Source organism: Cnephaeus nilssonii, assembly GCF_951640355.1.
Source record: "Cnephaeus nilssonii genome assembly, chromosome: 7".
Classification (NCBI taxonomy): Eukaryota; Metazoa; Chordata; class Mammalia; order Chiroptera; family Vespertilionidae; genus Cnephaeus; species Cnephaeus nilssonii.
In genome coordinates, this window is record NC_137078.1 from 60,470,820 (window position 1) to 60,489,624 (window position 18,805).

Here is an 18,805-nt window from a genome sequence, read left to right on the forward strand (position 1 = left end):
TTATAAATGAGAAATTTTGGACACAAGGGGAGCCTTCTCAGGGCCATATAGCTATAACTAATAGAGGAAAAATCTGAACAACACCCACAATATGTCTATCCCACAGATCTGTTATTAGTCTGAAATATGTGCATGTCCCCCTTTATAGGCACCCATATGTCCTCAGGCAGCAGGCGGTGACAAAGATGAGTTATAAAAAGACTGAAGCCAGGTGAGTTCTGAAGACCTGATCTCAAGTGACCTTATGAAGAAAGGAGGATACTTGGAACAAAACAGCTCAGATTCCTTCCAGAGTTATCATACATGCTGGCCCACAGTTCTCCTTGTAGAGAGCCCCACTTTGAGGGTGAGTCTGATCTCTTAATATTTGTCCTGCCTCCAAACACAAGGAGAAGTTGGCTTAACACAAATATACACTGAGTGGCCAGATTATTATGATCTCTGAACACATAATAATCTGGCCACTCAGTATATATATTAGAGGCCCGATGCATGAATTCGTGGATGGGTGGGGTCCAGCCAGCCTGGCCAGGGGGAGGGGACATGGGCGAGTGGTCGGCCTGCCTGCTGGTTGAACTCCTGGTCGAGGGGACAATTTGTATATTAGCCTTTTATTATATAGGATATATACTGAGTGGCCAGATTATTATGCGTTCAGAGATCATAAGAATCTGGCCACTCAGTGTATATGCACATTAAAGAACTACACTACAATTAATGCAAAGAAGAAACTCTAAGATACTATTTAGTACTTCATGACACCCAGATAATCTAAAAGACTGTCTTCCAAAAGAATCTATGCATGGCTCAGAAAGACTCCTGAGTGGCAATAATTATTCACCCAGGATGCTAACTCCATGGGCATTCGCTAAAAGATTAAAACGGGGATGATGATTTATAGGAAGTCTTCTGGACCTGCTGAGACTTAAATATATCCTGAATCTATTCGAGCAAGCCAAAAGCACAACTTTCAAATGCAAGACTGATCTCCCAAGACAAAATTAGGTTGGAGCCCTTAAATGCCTGTGCTTGCATAACAAACTGACTTGTTAAAGTAGTCATTTTAGGAAAAAAAAGCAATGGGATAGGAGTAAAGCCTATCTTCCCTCTCAGAAGCTGGCAGAATTCAGATACAACTGATGTTCCGTTTTGTCTTCTGCGTGAGGAAGGAGGGGTGGGTTTGGAAATTTGTTTAGACCTTTTCCAATTTTATAGTTAATAGTTCCATAGCTTTAGAGAAGTAGCCCCATTTCTGAATTCTTCAGCCAGATTCAATGATTAACACTAAGCACAGGGGAAATTTAAAAGACAAAAGTGTCTCATTTAAAAAGTAATTTGACCACATAAAAAGTCACAACATATATTGCTAACCCTTCCAGTACTGCCACTTCCAGGCATCTCTCCTAAAGAAACACATGCATTGCTTGTTTAACACTGTGAGTTCCTCCAGGAGCTGGTTAGGTCACTAGGACACCAGGCCTGCCTGCACCGCCCCCTGCACACCGCTCCAGTTCTGCTGCGTGAAAAGCCACCGATTGTCCTACTTGGGCCTATCTGTGTCTTCCCTTTCCACTAAGAGATGAGCTACGCAGAAGCACAAAGAACAATGTTTCATGAAGTTTCTATCTAAAACTCTAGGCGGAGGTCACAGGTTATTGAATAGAGAAGACAATATCATTGTGTTGATAGATGATATAAAATCATTCTTGGACTAAGGGTTTAATAATAACATTAGGGCCGATCAATCCCTCCCTATCACTCATTCCTGTTATGCTATGTCAGTACCTCCAGCCCCTTTGTTCATTCCCCTGCTGTACTCAAAGTGCTATGCCACTCTGGTTTCACCTTCATATATCACTCCATCCTCCAACATCTGCCCAGCCAAACTCCCATCACTTTGTGGAACTTCCTTGAGTTGTAAAGAAACTACTCCATGAACTAACCTCTTCACTCAATGTTCTCGATACCTTTTCTGTTCTCTCAACAGCTGCTGGTTCTTTGCCATGATACCACATTCAAGTGGTTAATGCTCATTCTCTTGCTCTCTGGGAAGTTGGCAAGAGGGGCCAATATTTTTCTAAACTCCCTTCCACCACTAAGCCATTACTCCCCTACCCTTGTTTTAAAAGCTAATCTCTACTCTGACACTTCTCCTTTCAATGCCACTCTACTAGCACTCCAACACTCTTAGAAAGTAGCTTTTCCCCTAAATGACAGAGAAAAAAATCAAGGTCACTGGGTCTCTATATGAACTATGTTTAATCACCCCCCTTCCTAGAATTTACATTTTTCTTTTCTGGATCGTTTCCAGAAAGACACAGACAGATACACACACATATTCTCTCTCATTCCCCCTCTCTCATCTATCTTTATCTACCTACCTACCTACCTACCTACCTACCTACCTACCTACCTCATGCATTCTATCTGCCTCTTTTCATGATCAGGATTCTCAAAACACTGGTCTGTTCTTCCTATGTCCAGTTTCAGACCTTTTGTTCAATTCTCAATTCACCATGCACTCTAATAAAACTGTGCTTACAAGGACCATATGTTCACGCCCCATGAAAACATTTCCATTTTATCTACTTGACCTCCCTGTAGCATGTGACCATAGTTTGTGATGATTTTTTGTTAAAATGCTCTCTTCCCTTAATTTCTATGTCAACTTCTGGTTCATCAATTTCTGTCTATCTTTTGTTCATTCCGCTTTCCTATTTTCTTCCTCCATTCATACCTTTAATTGTGCTGCTTTGCAGGTCTCCAATTTTGACCCTATGCTCTTCTTATTACTTGAACTTCCCCTGAAAGGCTACTCAAACCCAGGAGTTTCACCAATGCTTGCCTGATCTTGTCCCCAATTATCCATGTCAGGACAGCCTCAACATTAATCCCAAGAATCATGGATCCAATTGACTCCACTTCACTTTGTTGTCCTATGAATACTTAAACCCTCAATATGTCTCAAACTGAACTCATTATTTTCACTTCCAACCTGTTTGTGCTCCTATAATCTTATGTCAAAGAACTAATGGTCCCACTATCTATTTGGTTTTCCATTCCAGGAACATGAGTCATCATCAACTATTCCCTCTCACTTTCCACATGTTATCAGACACCAATTCCTATAGATTCTCTAACTCTTAAATCCATTCCCTCATTTGTCCACGTACTCCTTGCTTGAGTTGTTAAAAATAAACTACTAACCTCTCATTTTCTAAGCAAATACTCTATGTAATCCATTTTGCATGCAACTGCGAGAATACAAAATTGTATATAAGGCATAATTTTATGTATGTATGTAATTAGACAATTAGTGTATTGTCTAATATAGCGGGTTTTATTAAAAATATTTTTCTGTATTTTCCAAATGTGTCACCATAATCATGCCTGCTTCATTTTTATAGAAGAAAAAAAAGAACTATTTTATAATGTAAAAGAAAAGGAAATCATACTATGCATCAGTGGTGTATCTAGAAGACAACATTCCTGTGTGTGCTGAGGTCTTGGAAACAACTCGGGTCCTGGGGAGTTGGTATAAGGGCAGATCTTCTTGCTGCCTTCTTTGAGCCATAGCAGGCAGTTCAACAAGCAAGCCGGGACCTTGGACATCATTCGGAATCATCATGCCTATAGAGTAAACCGAAAAATAGTGAACACAAATGTTTTCATTCATCCTTCATTCATTCAACAAATAGAAGCATCTACTATGGGCAAGTCCCTTCTAGGAAGAAGACTTATTTATATTAAACTAAATAAGTAAAATATTTAATACATCAGATGATGACAAGTACTATGGTGAAAAATGAAGCCAGAGCCCTGGTTGGTGTGGCTCAGTTGGATGGAGCATTATCCCATACGCTGAAGGTTTGGTGGGTTAAATTCCTGGTCAGGGCTAATACCCAGGTTGCAGGTTCAAAAATGATGAACTATACATCAGATGCCTCCCTTAAGCCTATACATTTATAATATATTTTGGAGGAAATTAGAAATAATTTCTAAGAGATATAGTCTTTTAGTTTTTCCTAAAAGCATCACCTAAACTCTCCACTTCTTCCTACTGAACAAATTTTCTAATAAACTCACTATGACTTCTGCTTTTTAGCTTATCTAGAAACTTCAGAATCAGGATATAATTGGTTGGTAATGCAACAGAGAATCTGACGAGGGGGTGAAAATATCTGTAACATTTAGGTGGCGTGAAAGGAAGTCTCGGTTGCTTTCCCCTACCCTAAGCACCCTCTATCCCATCCACTAGGGCCCACATTTCCGCAAAGCAGTCATATCTGTATCCCTGCCTCACTCTTCCAGCTCTGCTTATGCCTGCCTCCTCTCCACTGAGGAGGGACCAGGGGTAGGATCAAGATTCTGAGAGGGATGGCCTCACACCAGCGTCTTAAGAGCAGAAAACCAGCTCTATGTGCAGGGCTATTTCCCATCCAGCTATGCTGGCAAAAGCAGCCTGTTACATTATAGCATTGGGTTTTACAGGTTGCTGCAGTTCGTCTAAAACTTTGCATTACCTGCTCCACACGAAGCCTGCCCATGCCCTTTGCCCCACCCCTCCTCCATGGACCCTTGGCGGTGCTCAGGCACACATTTTCTTTCTTTCTTTTTCCTCAGGCACACATTTTCATCTCTCACAGTGCTTGACACAGTTTCACTTTACAGAGCTGTTCACCAAGCGCACATAGTACCCGGGAGCCCATAAAACAAATCCAGTCCTTTAGGGCCTGTGCAGTTGTTAGGTAATGGCCATAACAGGAGCACAAAGGTTAGAAAAACAGAGAACTTAAAAATATATATATTCTGGGTAAATGGAAGTTAATGCTTACAGGAGAGGAATGGGAAACTTTCAAAAGACTTATACTTCGTGGAGTACAAGAACAAAAATAGTCAACAAAATTAAGGCAGTAAGAATCCAATAGAGAGGAGATTGGGTACTATACAACTTAGCAACTGAAAAAAGGGAGGTTTATTCTGTGGTTAAATAACCACATTTAAGCGGCATGTCACGTTCTCATTTGACAAATATTTCTTGAGCACCTAGTATGATAACGTAATCAGAGATCAGCCTTGCCCCTCAGAGCTTAGTCTACAGTACAAGACTGGCATGTAATTGAGTATGTATACCTGACTCTTGGGCGCAATGACAGAAATTCATCCAGGGTTCACTGGAGGCACATTCCAGGTAGGGGCAAAGATTGGGAAAAAGAACTACTTTCTCTCGGAAATCTTGTAACACTAAATGTGTTACTGATTTAAAATTTATCTTGTATGCTTTATAGCATTAATTATACTAATTTGTAGGCTTTCATAGCCCATGAGTATAGGCTCTTGGAGGACACATAATTTTGGATAAAGTGTAGAGTCAAGAATAGTCCTTTAGCCGAAACCGGTTTGGCTCAGTGGATAGAGCGTCAGCCTGCGGACTGAAAGGTCCCAGGTTCGATTCCAGTCAAGGGCATGTACCTTGCTTGCGGGCACATTCCCAGTAGGGGGTGTGCAGGAGGCAGCTGATCGATGTTTCTCTCTCATCGATGTTTCTAACTCTCTATCCCTCTCCCTTCCTCTCTGTAAAAAATCAATAAAATATATTTTTAAAAAAATAGTCCTTTATACATAGGTCTCCAAAACCAATTTTTAAATTAATTGTTCTTAGATAAATCTAAAATGGTCTGTTACTTATAAAGTGGTCAGAAAGCTAGAGATTTGAAAGAGGCTTTAGAGAACACTTAGCCTAAATCCTTCATTTTACAGTTGAAGAAATAAAGAGGCTTGGAGAAGCCTGAAGGCCTGCCTGGTGACTCAGCAGGTTAACTGCTTAGTCCTAAGGATCCTGGGACTGGAATAGTCTGCCATAGGCTGGGCATGGCTCTCGAGAGAAAAATGAAATTGAGTAGAATTAACTCAATATGTATGCTGCTGAAATCTGTATTGACTCGGCATCAGTAATTTCTCAGCCCACCCATGATTAGCTTTAATCCAAATACTCATGCCTGCCACATGGAATTCTGGAGGCTCTCAAAAATTTTTCCCAAAAGAAAGTGGTTATGAATGATTTTCTAGTGAATACAGGTCTAAGATAGCTTTACTCTGAAAGCTATAATCTCTGAAAATAAATTATTTCCAGGGCCTTGCAAAGTATTATATTGAGGCAGTGTAGGTTGAATGGTGGACCCCTTAAGAGGTATATTCATGCTACAGGTCTTATGAATGTAACCTTACTTGGGGAAAGAAATAGTTTTTGCAGATATTAGTATCTTGAGATGAGAACATCCTGGATTACCAAAGTGAGACCTAAATCCTTATAAGAGACAAAAGAAGAGAAGGCACAGGTAGGAAGAAAAGAAGGCCATGTGAAGACAGAGGCAGATAATGGAGTGATGCAACCACAAGCCAAAGAAGGCTGGAGACACCAGTAGCTGGAAGAGGTGAAGAACAGATTCTTCCCTAGCACCTTGAGAGGGAGCACAATACCTTGATTTTGGACTTCTGGCCTCCAGAACAAGGAGAAATTCATTTCTGTTCTTTTAAGCCATGAAATCTGTGACAATTTGTTACAATAGCCCTAGGAAACTCATACAGGCAGTAGAAGGCGGTGGAACTAACTTTGCAGTCACCTGGCGGGGGGGGGGGGGGGGGGGGGGAACTGGATCATCCCATGAAGAGAATATCTCTTTTCCTATAGTTTTCCCAACTCCACTGCCTCTTCTCACAATAACCCACCCCATTTTTCTTGTCTGTTCCTTTCAATCCTGATGTTCCTGATGTTATAAAGCATACATAGGTCCAAAGAGTGGCAATTTTGCCTCCCAAGGGACATTTGGCATATCTAGAGACATTTTGATTTTGATCATGACTGGGGTGGGAGTACCACTGGCATCTAGGGTTAGAAGGCAGGGAAGCTGGTAAACATCCTGCAATGCACAGTTCAACCCTCCAACCAAAAATTATCTGGGCCACAATAGTACCAAGATTGTTATAAAGTATCAGTGGTAATCACATGGATATGGTCTATTAATTCATTTATTTATTAATTTGTGCTATCCACCTCTCCCAAGTATTTAATAATTGGAGGACTATAGAAATGTGGTGGATTTTTATTAAAACATATACACACAATATCCTTGCCTGGCTGGTGTGCTCAGTGGTTGAGTGTCGATCTATGAAACAGGAGGTCACAGTTTGATTCCCAGTCAGGGCACGTGCCCAGGTTGCGGGCTTGATCCCCCAGTGTGGGGTATATAGGAGGGAGCCAATCAATGATTCTCTCTCATCATTGATGTTTCTATTTCTCTCTCCCTCTCTGAAATCAATATAAATATATTTAAGCAAAAACAAAAAAAAATAGTATACTTAAAGAATTTTGGTGGAAAATTTTCCTTATTTTCCCCTAGTCATGATCAGTTATAGATCATGCAAAACTGGATAGACTCATCTAATCTCAGATATTTAAAATTACCCCTGTTGACTCACAGGGAATTGATCATTGTTATTAACTCACAGATGCCTTCAATCTTTACCGTGAAGAATTCCATTCTTTCTCTTTCTCTCTCTCAAAAAAATTACATTTACATAAAACTGTTACATAATTTTCTGTAGTTCTTTCTTTGTCCTTATAGCATATTACCATGCACACAAGAATTTCTCACAGAGAAAGATTTTTCCTATAAGTAGAGTCATAACAGGTGAAGAACAGCATGAATCCTGAACAATGGCTCTATAAATCCCAGTGCTACAAAAGAATTTAACAGTTTCACCTAGGGATCCTAATATTATAACATTTGATATTTCAGTGTTGGATGAAAAAAAAATATGTTAAAGTCAAGTTTTCAAAATTATATAAGAATCAATACTGGGGGGAAACAGGGAGAGGCACGATACTTTCAGGATTCTTTAATGGGAACTAACTTATTAATGCACCAAAATTGACTGTAATATATGACTATAAAAATGTTTCATAAATGTTTAAAATATGCCTCTCTTTATTAATATTTAACAACCCCATTCAGTGAGCTAACAGTATCACTTAATAGCATCAAAGGTTTTAATATATATCAGTAGAGACTTATTTCAGATTCAGCCTCGGGTATTAGTTTTAGTTTTAATTCATCCTGATAATAAAAAGCAAAATGAGGCAGAGAAAATGCAGCCCTCTCAGAAAACAAAATCTGAAAACTCTAAGTTAAAATATGAACAACAGTTATTCTTCCAGATATTTGGAAGCAGATTAATAAGCTGATTTAAATTTGAAAAGCCATAATGAATGAAATGCGACCGTAAAATTTATCACATACAAAAATAAAATGGAAAGATTGCAAAATAATGTAATTTCTGTTCAGGAGAAACAAAGACCACAAACCTAACTCCAGACTGTTTTTTGTTAACGAATTAAGATTTTCCAGATCATCGAATCTGCCTTGTTGACTGTTTCCTTCAGTTGAGGATATGGAGGGATGGGAATTGATGCCAAAATTTTCTTTCATCTCGAGAGGAAGGAAAACAGAAATGCATTAGTACTTTATGATAAAATGTGGAACACTATAATGTTGTTTAAACAGACAATAATGATAGTGGAAAACTGGCCCTGAAAACAGGCCTTCTCAAGTAACGGTTTATACTGTAGCAAGCAGTAATGAACACTGGTAACTTAATATTTGCAAGAGTACAGGCTAGAAAAACCTGTGTTTTTTTCCTAAATACTGGATTTTTTTAAACAAGAAATTTGTTTCTCTAAATAAACATTCACCAAGGTAGAGGAATAAAAGATCTAGCCAGTTAAGCAAGGTCAATGGTTGACACACTACCTCCTGATCACGCTGGACCACCACATAAATAACTGATTCCCAAATCCCTGGTGAATTTCCATAGCTCTAAGCCTTGGCTACATCCTCCCTAGCACTCTTATCTGCATGGTGAACACTCAGTGTCCCAAACCTAAAACCAAAGATAAGCACAGTCAATAACTTACCACACTCTCCTCTTTGGCCTCCTTTTACACAAATCTTTTATAGTTTTCCAAAGTTACAATCTTCCAGGACATACAATTTTTACTGAAGTATTTTATTATGATATTTTAAACAAACTTTTTATGAGCATAAAATTAAATGACAACATTATGGCCACCACTGTCAATGGCAACAGACCAGGTGATTCTGTGTGTCACTTATTCCCTTATCAAGGTATTGTTCACACAATCCCAAAACATCTGTTCTCTGGTAGACTGCCCAGAGTCCTCTATTATGAGGAATCCTCTGGGGTTCCATAAATACATCTAGTCCAGGGCCCTGCATGGCGGAAGGACCCTCAAGCATCAGCAGAAGGGAAAAGGGGAGGAGAGGTCTAAGGGAGGCAAAGGGAAAACCCAGTCCTAGCTGCTCTATGAAAGAGCAGATGAAAACACACTTTGCACATTACTGCAGGAAAGCTGCTAACCTCCGTGGGGGCGCGCCATACTGTATCTGAATGAATATACTGCTGCATATCCCTGTACAATAACTTTCTTTCCATTTGCCTGGAATTTAATTGGGGACAGGAAAAAAAAAATAAAACACGAAAAAATGTCCCTAATAAATGATCCCAATTGGTGACCGGTTAACTCTAATTTTATAAAAGATAAAGTTTATTGGTGGTTTAATAGCAAGGGCAAACCTATTAAAATATAATGCTTTCCTGCCCAGTTGTACATGGGCAGTATCACAAATGTAAAGATGATTTTCTAGAGTTCGGTGACTCTCTATTTAGTATCATATATACAGAGAAAGTGTGGTTAAGTGAGTTATAAACAACAATATATCTTGAATCAATTTGCCTTGATTTGCCTGGACAAATACACTATGTGAGAAACATAGAATGGTATTTCCCTGAGGGAATTAAAAAAAAATCAAATGGCAAGAGACCTCTTCCTTGAAATGGGTAATTAGGAGAAAAACATCACTAAAAAGGCAAAGCAAAAGAACAAAACAAAACAAAAACACTATAAAGCAAAGCAACAGGAGTTTATTGACTGCAACTGAAAGTTGTGTGATGCAGAAAAGATGAGATTTTACTTACAGCAACACACTGTATAGTAACATCTTGGAAAAATGATTAATTATGAAACGATTCATTAAATATTGTTGGGTTTTTTTTTGAAAGTTTCATGACTTAGGGACTGGGATAGGAAGGGGAAAAGACAGGGAAGGCGGGAAGTTCTGTGCTAAAACACCCCTTACCACGTTTTCAGTGCTGTAGCCATACTGCTGTGTCTCCGGGGAATATACACTCATCATGGGCCTTGCTTCTTGAGGGTCAGGTGGTTCGCTGTCACAGAACCACTGAGTACCAAAGTGAAGTTCCTTCATGGGTGGAACAGGAGCAGCCTCTTGAATGTGTGAGGAGGGATACAACTCCATGGACGGAAAGCAATCTTGATAGAGCTCATATTCTTCATCAACAAGCATTTCTCTTTCTTCACCCATTTCCTGCAATCCAGGAGTCAGAAATTCATGCATTTCCCAGGCCTCCTTGCTATTGTCTATCTCTTTTTGTTGGGACTGGAAAGATCTTCCCAAATTTAGAAGTGGCTCATCCACAAGTTCTTCTTTAAAATAGGGTTCATCTCTAAATTCCTGTAAAAAAAGTTGCAAAAAACGTTAAGCAACACCTTTTTAAAACTGGAAAAGTAACCCCTGCTGTAGCTGCAGGGACATTGTTACATGCCAATACATGGTTAACATGAACTGCTCTCCATTACACACGAGGAGAAATACAAGCTCACTACCACACAACCTTCCACCCAGGAAAGGGACAAACAATAAATCAGAGGCCGAAATCTGCCCTTGGCAAGGTGAATGGCTATTCTAAAAGGTTCATTATACATTAACCACCTGAAAACGCTAAGTCAGAAATAACCATTTTGTTAAACTGCTACACTGAAAATTTAACTCATGGATTTCATATAAAAAGTAGTACATAAATACAAAAACACTTCATATTAATACTTAACAAACGCAAAGACTTAAAAGATCAGGATTTTCAAGCTTACATAACTCAAAAGAAATCACGGCTATTTGGAAAAAAATAAACATGCCACGTAAACTAAAGAGAAGAGGAGTATGTCTCACTACTTCGAATATGACTCTTTGATAATATACCATAAATAGAAATAGGTTTTTTTTCATCTGCTTTGAAAATATATGACAAAAAGGAATAAATACAGTATGCTGTTAAATTAATTTATAGTTCACTAATTAGAAGAACAAGTACGTACAACTGAAGCTAAATAGTCATAGATGTGCAGGGACATTACTGAGTTTTGGTAATGCTATGGAGCTGTTGAGCCTTTGATCTAATTCTCAGTGATGTCAAGGTGCTGATCACAATGATGTCCATTTCCTTCTAAGGGATCAATGACAGGTCCTATTTTAAGTATTACTAAGTATAAATTCCTGGAAATGAATCTATTCTTTCCCATTACTTCCTCACTTGCAGCTAAGTATCAATGTGGTGAAACTTTTAAATTAATACAGTATAGCAAATACTACAACCTACTTATTTTTTAAAAAAGTTGTGTGTAGAAGGTATATTTGGACATGGCATGTGTTTATGAAATTTTAACCAAAAAAGTCTACACTAAAAAACATAATGGACTATTTGTCAGCTTGAGACACTGTCAACAAATTATGTAAAGAATATCAAAAGACAGCTGTTACCAAGTAAAGCAAAACCATACTCTAACTGCAAAGAGCAAAATAAGCACAGTTCATTTTAAAAAGAAAAAAAAGGAAAAGCGCTAAAATAAACTTTCTAAAATTGAAGCAAAAATTAGGGTTGAACTAAGCTTTCTTTAGAAAGTATTTAGTAAGAAGTTCTTTTGTATAGCTATTTTCTACATCATTATAAATTCAGGTCTATTTTCAAAAATATGTTCTACCCTCAAAATTTTAAGAAATCTATAATAATAAAAGGGTAATATGCTAATTAGACTGGATGTCTTCCGGACGTCATTCTGGACATCCTTCCTGACGAAGCCAGGGCTGGAGGGAAGCCATCCGGATCCCGGGAGCCTGCCAGCGGCAGGAGGAGGGAAGCCTGGGTCCCAGATGCCAGAGGGAAGCCGGTGCCAGCAGCCGGGGGAAGGAAGGCCTACGCTTGCATGAATTTTTCTGCATTAGGCCTCTAGTATTAGTAGAAAAGGAAGTATGTTTGTTCTTTGAAAATGCCTTACACTGGCCTATGTCATTTATGGAGGCAATGTGATACAAGAGGGAAAAGATTTCAATTTAAAAAATAATAATAAAGATAGAGAGGGGATTATTTGAACTCTATATATTTAGCTAAGGGACTGGTAACAAGCATTGTCTTCTTTATAGCAACTTTAGCTCACAGCAAACCATTCAAACGGGAAATAAATGTACTAAATACCTTGGGTGCTTCAAGTATTAAAGATGAATTTATATCATGAATTGTTCCTGAAATTTCATTCTTGTCTTCATTAGTGTTTGAATGTAAAAGATAATGACTTTCTTCCTCTTTATCATCTTCCTGAAAATAGAAGCATTTTTATTTTATTTTTTACTTTTCTGCATAACTAAAGAAACATTTTTATCAACCATGAAGCTATTTTTTTGTACTGAGATATAATTGACATATAACATTATATTAGTTTTAGTTGTATAAAAATAATGATTTAATATATGTATATATTGCAAAATGATTACCACAATAAATTTAGTTAACATCTGCAACTTTGAAATATACAGTGCAGTATTAACTATAGTCACCATCCTTACAACTTATTTATCTTATAACTGAAAGTTTTTACCTTTTGACCACCTTCACTCATTTCCCACCCTCGCCCCTCTGGCAACCACAGAAACACTTTTATAATCAAGAAAATACCTTCATTTCAAACTCCCTTCAGATTAATTCTTATTTTCCCATTAAGTGAAAGTACATAATAAAATGTATGCACCTTGTTTGATTAGAACAAACTTTTCTTTAACAATGAAAAAGAAAGCCATATTCAGGTCAAAGCTTCTCACACTTTTTATTTTTAAATATGACTTAAAGAAAAAAAATCACTCTCCCAGGAATGGACCTTATAATCAAGAAATGTGCAAGTGTTCACAGGGTGATTTTCAAAATGTTTAACAAGGGCACAGTGTAGTCACTCTCTGTAAGAAGAGGCACAGCCATTCTGGGGCTTATCATCTCAATATCAGTGCCAGGTAATAACAGCTACTCTTTATCAAGTCCTAGCTTCATATCACAATCCATGACAAATGCTTTTGTATGCTTTATCTCAGCATAATCTTTACAACATCCTATATGGTCAGGATTTTATATTTGTCTAAAAATAACAGCAAAACCACTGGTGCAGATCTAAGCACTTCAAATGATTCAATTCATTTCATGTAGTTGTTAATAGATATGTGCTCTTTTTAACCCCATTTTAAAAATATATATATTTTTTATTTCAGAGGGGAAGAGAAAGGGAAAGAGAGAAACATCAATGATGAGGAGAGATCATTGATCTGCTACCTTCTGCACGCCCCCTGTTGGGGATCCAGCCCGCAACTCAGGCATGTGCCTTTGACTGGTATAGAACCTGGGACCATTCCGTCCACAGGCTGATGCTCTAGCTACTGAGCCAAACCAGCTAGGGCTATTAACCCCATTTTACAGATGAGTAAAAGGGACACAGTAATCTGTCCTATGTAACATAACTAGTCAGTTACACACCGAGAATTTGAACCCTGGCTGTGTGTCTCTAGAGCAGTGGTTCTCAACCTTTCTAATGCCGCGACCCTTTAATACAGTTCCTCATGTTGTGGTGACCCCCAACCATAAAATTATTTTCGTTGCTACTTCATAACTGTAATTTTGCTACTGTTATGAATCGTCATGTAAATATCTGTGTTTTTCTTAGGCGACCCTGCTAGTGGTTCTCAACCCACAGGTTGAGAACCGCTGCTGCAGAGCCTGTGATCTCAACTACCATGCCAGGCAATCCCCACCTTATAGATGAGGAAGTGGGGAGCTGGTGAGGTTAAATAAGGACACATGGACACATGGCCTTGCAAAGACCATAGCTGTCTGGCTCAAGAACTCCATTGCCAGCTCTATTCCGTTAGTTCTGAAGATACAATGCCGTTTTTAAAAATCAGTTCATTCATTTTTAGGATCTGGCCCATCTGAGGTGAGTTTGTAGAAAAGGGAAGGTAAATCACATTTGTGGTTAATATAAAATTATTTTATTGATAATATACATCTATATAAGACTAAAATACAAGATTTATAATATTTATAAATACATAGATAAAACAGAGGTATATAATACAAAACTTTTTAAAAAAATACTTTGTTCTCCTGTTGCAAATTCATAATCTTTCTGCCCCAACCCGACTTTGGGCCTTTCTATTTACACTCCATCCCCACTTCTGCCAAGGAATGAGCAAATGCTCAGTAAACATTAGGTGGTTTTGTAAGTGGCCACCAAATGAGAGAAAGAGACAGACACCTCAGAAAAGACCCACGCATCACTATTTACAGCTCATAAACAGATAGTTTTGCTAAAAGAACACAGATGTTAAAGAAGTAATTACTTAATGGTAATTCCACTAAAAATTGTTAGTCTTGAAAATGACCTTTCTCTCATTTCTTTATTGGCCTCCCACTCCCAAGTATCCTGACAGACTTCTAGTCACCAAGGGAAGCCTGGACAAAGGTTTATCACACAATTATTTCATTCTGAAACCCTCTAAGGTGCGGCTCCGAGGTCCTGAGGTTTCTGTAGCTCGACCCCTGCCAGAAATAGCATAGGAATCCACACCCAGCTGGTACTAAGCTCCATTTTTTCTACTGCCTAAAACACTTGTCTAAGCTGCTTACAAGTAAAGTCATGCTGTTTAAGTCTTAGAGGCCATAACTGGTTTGTGATTTCCTCTAGTAGGCCAAATAATCAGGCAAATAATCATCAGGGAAAATCTAGACAAAGTTCCTGCCACAATCCAAAATACCAAGAAAATGAGGTCCCCATAAAATATCAAGTTTACCCTTTCTTAATTTGTCCAAAAATAAAACTGGGCACCTCATGTTATATATTAGCTATGGTAACCCCCACATATCAAATATATAGTACAAAGTCAAGAACTTGACTAAGCTGTGTGCTATATCCCATTTTGAAACATTTAAAGTGTCTGATAGTAATATATGGATGTCTTCATATGTAATACATGAAGAATAGAAGGTCATATTAATGTTCCCCAATGCAAAAATACTGTATGTAATGCATGAATCTATCTATAGCTATACACACACACACACACACACACACACACACACACACACACACTGAGTAGCTAGATTATTATGACCACCTGACGTTTGTAGGCAAATTAGCCGTATACTGCATTGTATGGGATATGGAAGCCGAAGGCCTGTTCGAACACCTTTGCTGTCTGCAGTTACCAAGATAAAACGTCTCCAATTCGCACAGGAACACAAGGATTGGACAGTCAAGCATTGGAAAAAAGTCATGTGGTCCGATGAATCACGTTTCCAGTTGCATCATGCAGATGGCAGAGTGAGAATTTCATGGAAACAGCATGAGAGCATGCACCCCACATGCATGAGTACAACCCTTCAAGCTGGTGGGGGCAGTGTTATGGTTTGAGACATGTTTTCCTGGCATGATTTTGGCCCTTTAATTCGTGTGGAACAACGTCTGAATAGCATAACATTCCTAAGTATCATTGCTGATCAAGTTCATCCTATCATGCTGATGGCATATCCCAATGGAGATGGCTTCTTCCAACAAGACAATGCGCCATGCCACGGTGCTTGTATTGTGCAGGAGTGGTTTCAAGTACATGAGGGAGACTTTACCTTGCTTAGGTGGCCCCCACTATCACCAGATCTCAATCCAATTGAGCATTTGTGGGACGAAGTTAAAAGAGCCACCAGGCAGCTGGTTCCACAACCATCAAATCTCACAGAACTGGACAGTGCTATTCATCAGGCATGGTGTCAGATTCCTTGCACCACCTTTCAACATCTCGTGGAGTCAATGCCAAGGAGAATCACCGCAGTATTGAAAGCAAAAGGTGGCCCAACGAAGTACTGATGGGGTGGTCATAATAATCTGGCCACTCAGTGTGTGTATATATATATATATGTGTGTGTATATATATATATATATATATATATATATATACATACATACATATATGCACACATATATATACATATGTATATATATAAACATATCTATCTATAGGAACACTTGTAGTATGCTAATATATTTCATAAAATAAAAGAATTTTTGAGATAAGAAAGATCTTAGGAGCTCTCTAGTCTTATTCATTCAGTCTTTTCAGAAGTGAAAAAATAGGCTCAGAGAAGAAAAGTGGTGTACCTAATTATCAAATTATGAGGACAATGTTTTTCAAAGTGCAAAATCTGGCAACAGGATTACATGGGTGGCTCATTGAAGAGGCATATTCTTGAGCGGATCAGAATTCTAAAGTCAAACCTCTGACAGTAAAACCTAGGAAACTGCATTTTAACCACCTCCCAGGTGATTCTTAGGTATATCACATATTTTTGTATTTGAAACCCTCTGGGCTAACTCATAGCAAAGTTAGAAACTGAGCCCAGATTTCTTGAAATCCAGTCCAACACTCTAACCATACTGTTTCAGGCATGTTGCATGCAAACTACACTAGTGACAACAAATTAAAACAGGGATATAGAGCATAGTGGCTAAGAGCATAGGGTCTGAGGCCACTCTGCTGAGTTCATATTCCAACTCTGCCCCTTAACAGTTATATCACTTTGGATAAGTTACGCGACTCTCTGTGTCTTGATTGACTAATCTGTGATAAGGGTAATACGAGAACTACTTCTTAAAGTTCTGTGGGGATTAAATTAATTAATAGATGTAAGGGACTTAAAACACTGACTTATAGTAAGCACTTAATAATACTTTAATGCTGCTTGAAAATTATCATCAATTTTTTTTTTTTTTTTTGCATTGAGGAACCTCAATAGCACCTGTAAAGAGGCCTTCAGTCATAAAGAGTAACCTAACCCAGTAAATGAGATTATGCAATAAGATGACTTTAAGATGGCTGGGCCATATAGGAGTTTAGATCGTAGGGTTACAAGGCACTTTCATGGTGAGAAAAGCATATTAAAACCTCATTGCTATATATGATATGGTTAACCGGCTCTCAACTTATCATGCCATCTCAACATCATGCCAAAATGAAAGTTCAAATGCATAAATAGACTTATTCTAATTTACATCATAAGAAATGTGACAAGATCCTAGAAGACTGTGCTAAAAGGATGAAGATAAAAATAGTAGTAAACATGATAGTAGTAGGACTAGTAATGTTAGCAGGTAGCATTTATGTAACAATGTGCTAAACACTTACTGAATATCATCTTTAATTCCCCAAACCCTATGAGATAGACAGTATTTCTTCTGATTCTGTAAGTCAAGGACATTAAGAAACTTACACAAGGATACACATATAGTAAGCAGTAGAACAGGGGCTTCAGGCCAGGTGCATTTGTCCCTACAATCCATGTCCTCAACTATTACACCTTTGCCACCTCCTATATTAACCAAATTCAACAACTTACCCCCAAAGGCTTGCATATGCCAAGGCGGACAGTGCCTGGTGGCACAGCTTTCAACACTTCCACAGCATCAGCAAGTTTGGTGTTGTCCAAACAGTACTGATTGACCGAGACCAGGCGGTCTCCAGGTAGTAGTTCTCCACTTCTTTCCGCAACACCATCAGCCACCAGGGAACGAATCACAATCACTGATCTTGTGGAATCTAAGGGGTCCTAATGATCACACAAAGAAGAAAGATGAGTCAGCTCCAAAAACAGATATTCAGCCTTAAGACAGTTTGTGTTTACTCATGAATCGCATTTAACTGTTTACTTTCTGTGCCTGGCATCCTGGTGATGTTCTGCTGAAGAGGACACAATCTATAAACTATCACTCTAAACATCCACACAGATATCAGCTTGTATCAAGGTGAAAACATAACCTTAACAATTTCAAAAATCACATGTCTGAGTGCTCCATACACATATATTTCTTTTTTCAACTTTGGGTGACATGTTTTGTTGAATAACCAGAGGTCTAGGGATAACTGGGCAAGATTCTCTGACATCCTCAAGCACAGTCACACTATGGATCAAAGATAAGCCCATCTGTTATTGCTCTTGGGCAGTAAGTAGGCTTCAAGAGAAGTGTACTACATGGTGCTCCATTCTTAGGAATTCACCTATAAAATCCTCCTGCTAAATCACTTAAGTTAAAAAAAAGACATGGAAACCATGGCATATTCCACTGCATTTTAAGAGTATGTTTAAAAGTAACATAACCTAAAATTATGACAGAGTATAGGTACCCCTAGGTGAGAACGATTCATATGTAGAAATACATAGAAAATGAGTATCAATTCATGAACAAAGCCAAAGTACGAATCTCTCTCATCCATATTTCTTTTCATTAAGCACTCAAGATAATGGTGACATAAATACATTTGGTTAATAAAAATCAATTTATAACCCCACTATTATTTTTAATTTTATTCAACAAACACTGATATGTAGCCCTTACTTATGTCAGGCTCTGTTCTAAGTGCCTGACAATCATTAATTCAACTAATCCTTAAAACGAACTTTAGGACATGGGAAGATTCGTTGTCAGGCACATGTATTTCACAAGAAAACTGAGAGTCAGAGAGTTAAGGAAACTTGCCAAGATCACCCCGCTGGCTTCTAAACCCTC

The 18,805-nt window shown here is 38.3% G+C and overlaps 1 protein-coding gene across 5 annotated transcripts in view; it reads right to left on the reverse strand.

The window, feature by feature from the left end:
• The window catches only part of PATJ (PATJ crumbs cell polarity complex component), a 313,058-nt gene that overhangs the window by 195,498 nt on the left and 98,755 nt on the right, over nt 1–18,805 (reverse strand). For all 5 annotated transcript variants that reach the window (XM_079776628.1, XM_079776629.1, XM_079776630.1 and 2 more), the window contains exons 18-22: nt 17,638–17,847; nt 12,409–12,528; nt 10,218–10,613; nt 8,366–8,489; nt 3,456–3,630 (exon numbers count right to left, since the gene is read on the reverse strand). In XM_079776628.1, coding sequence (XP_079632754.1) covers nt 3,456–3,630; nt 8,366–8,489; nt 10,218–10,613; nt 12,409–12,528; nt 17,638–17,847 — 1,025 coding nt within the window. The remainder of the gene's footprint in view (nt 1–3,455; nt 3,631–8,365; nt 8,490–10,217; nt 10,614–12,408; nt 12,529–17,637; nt 17,848–18,805) is intronic.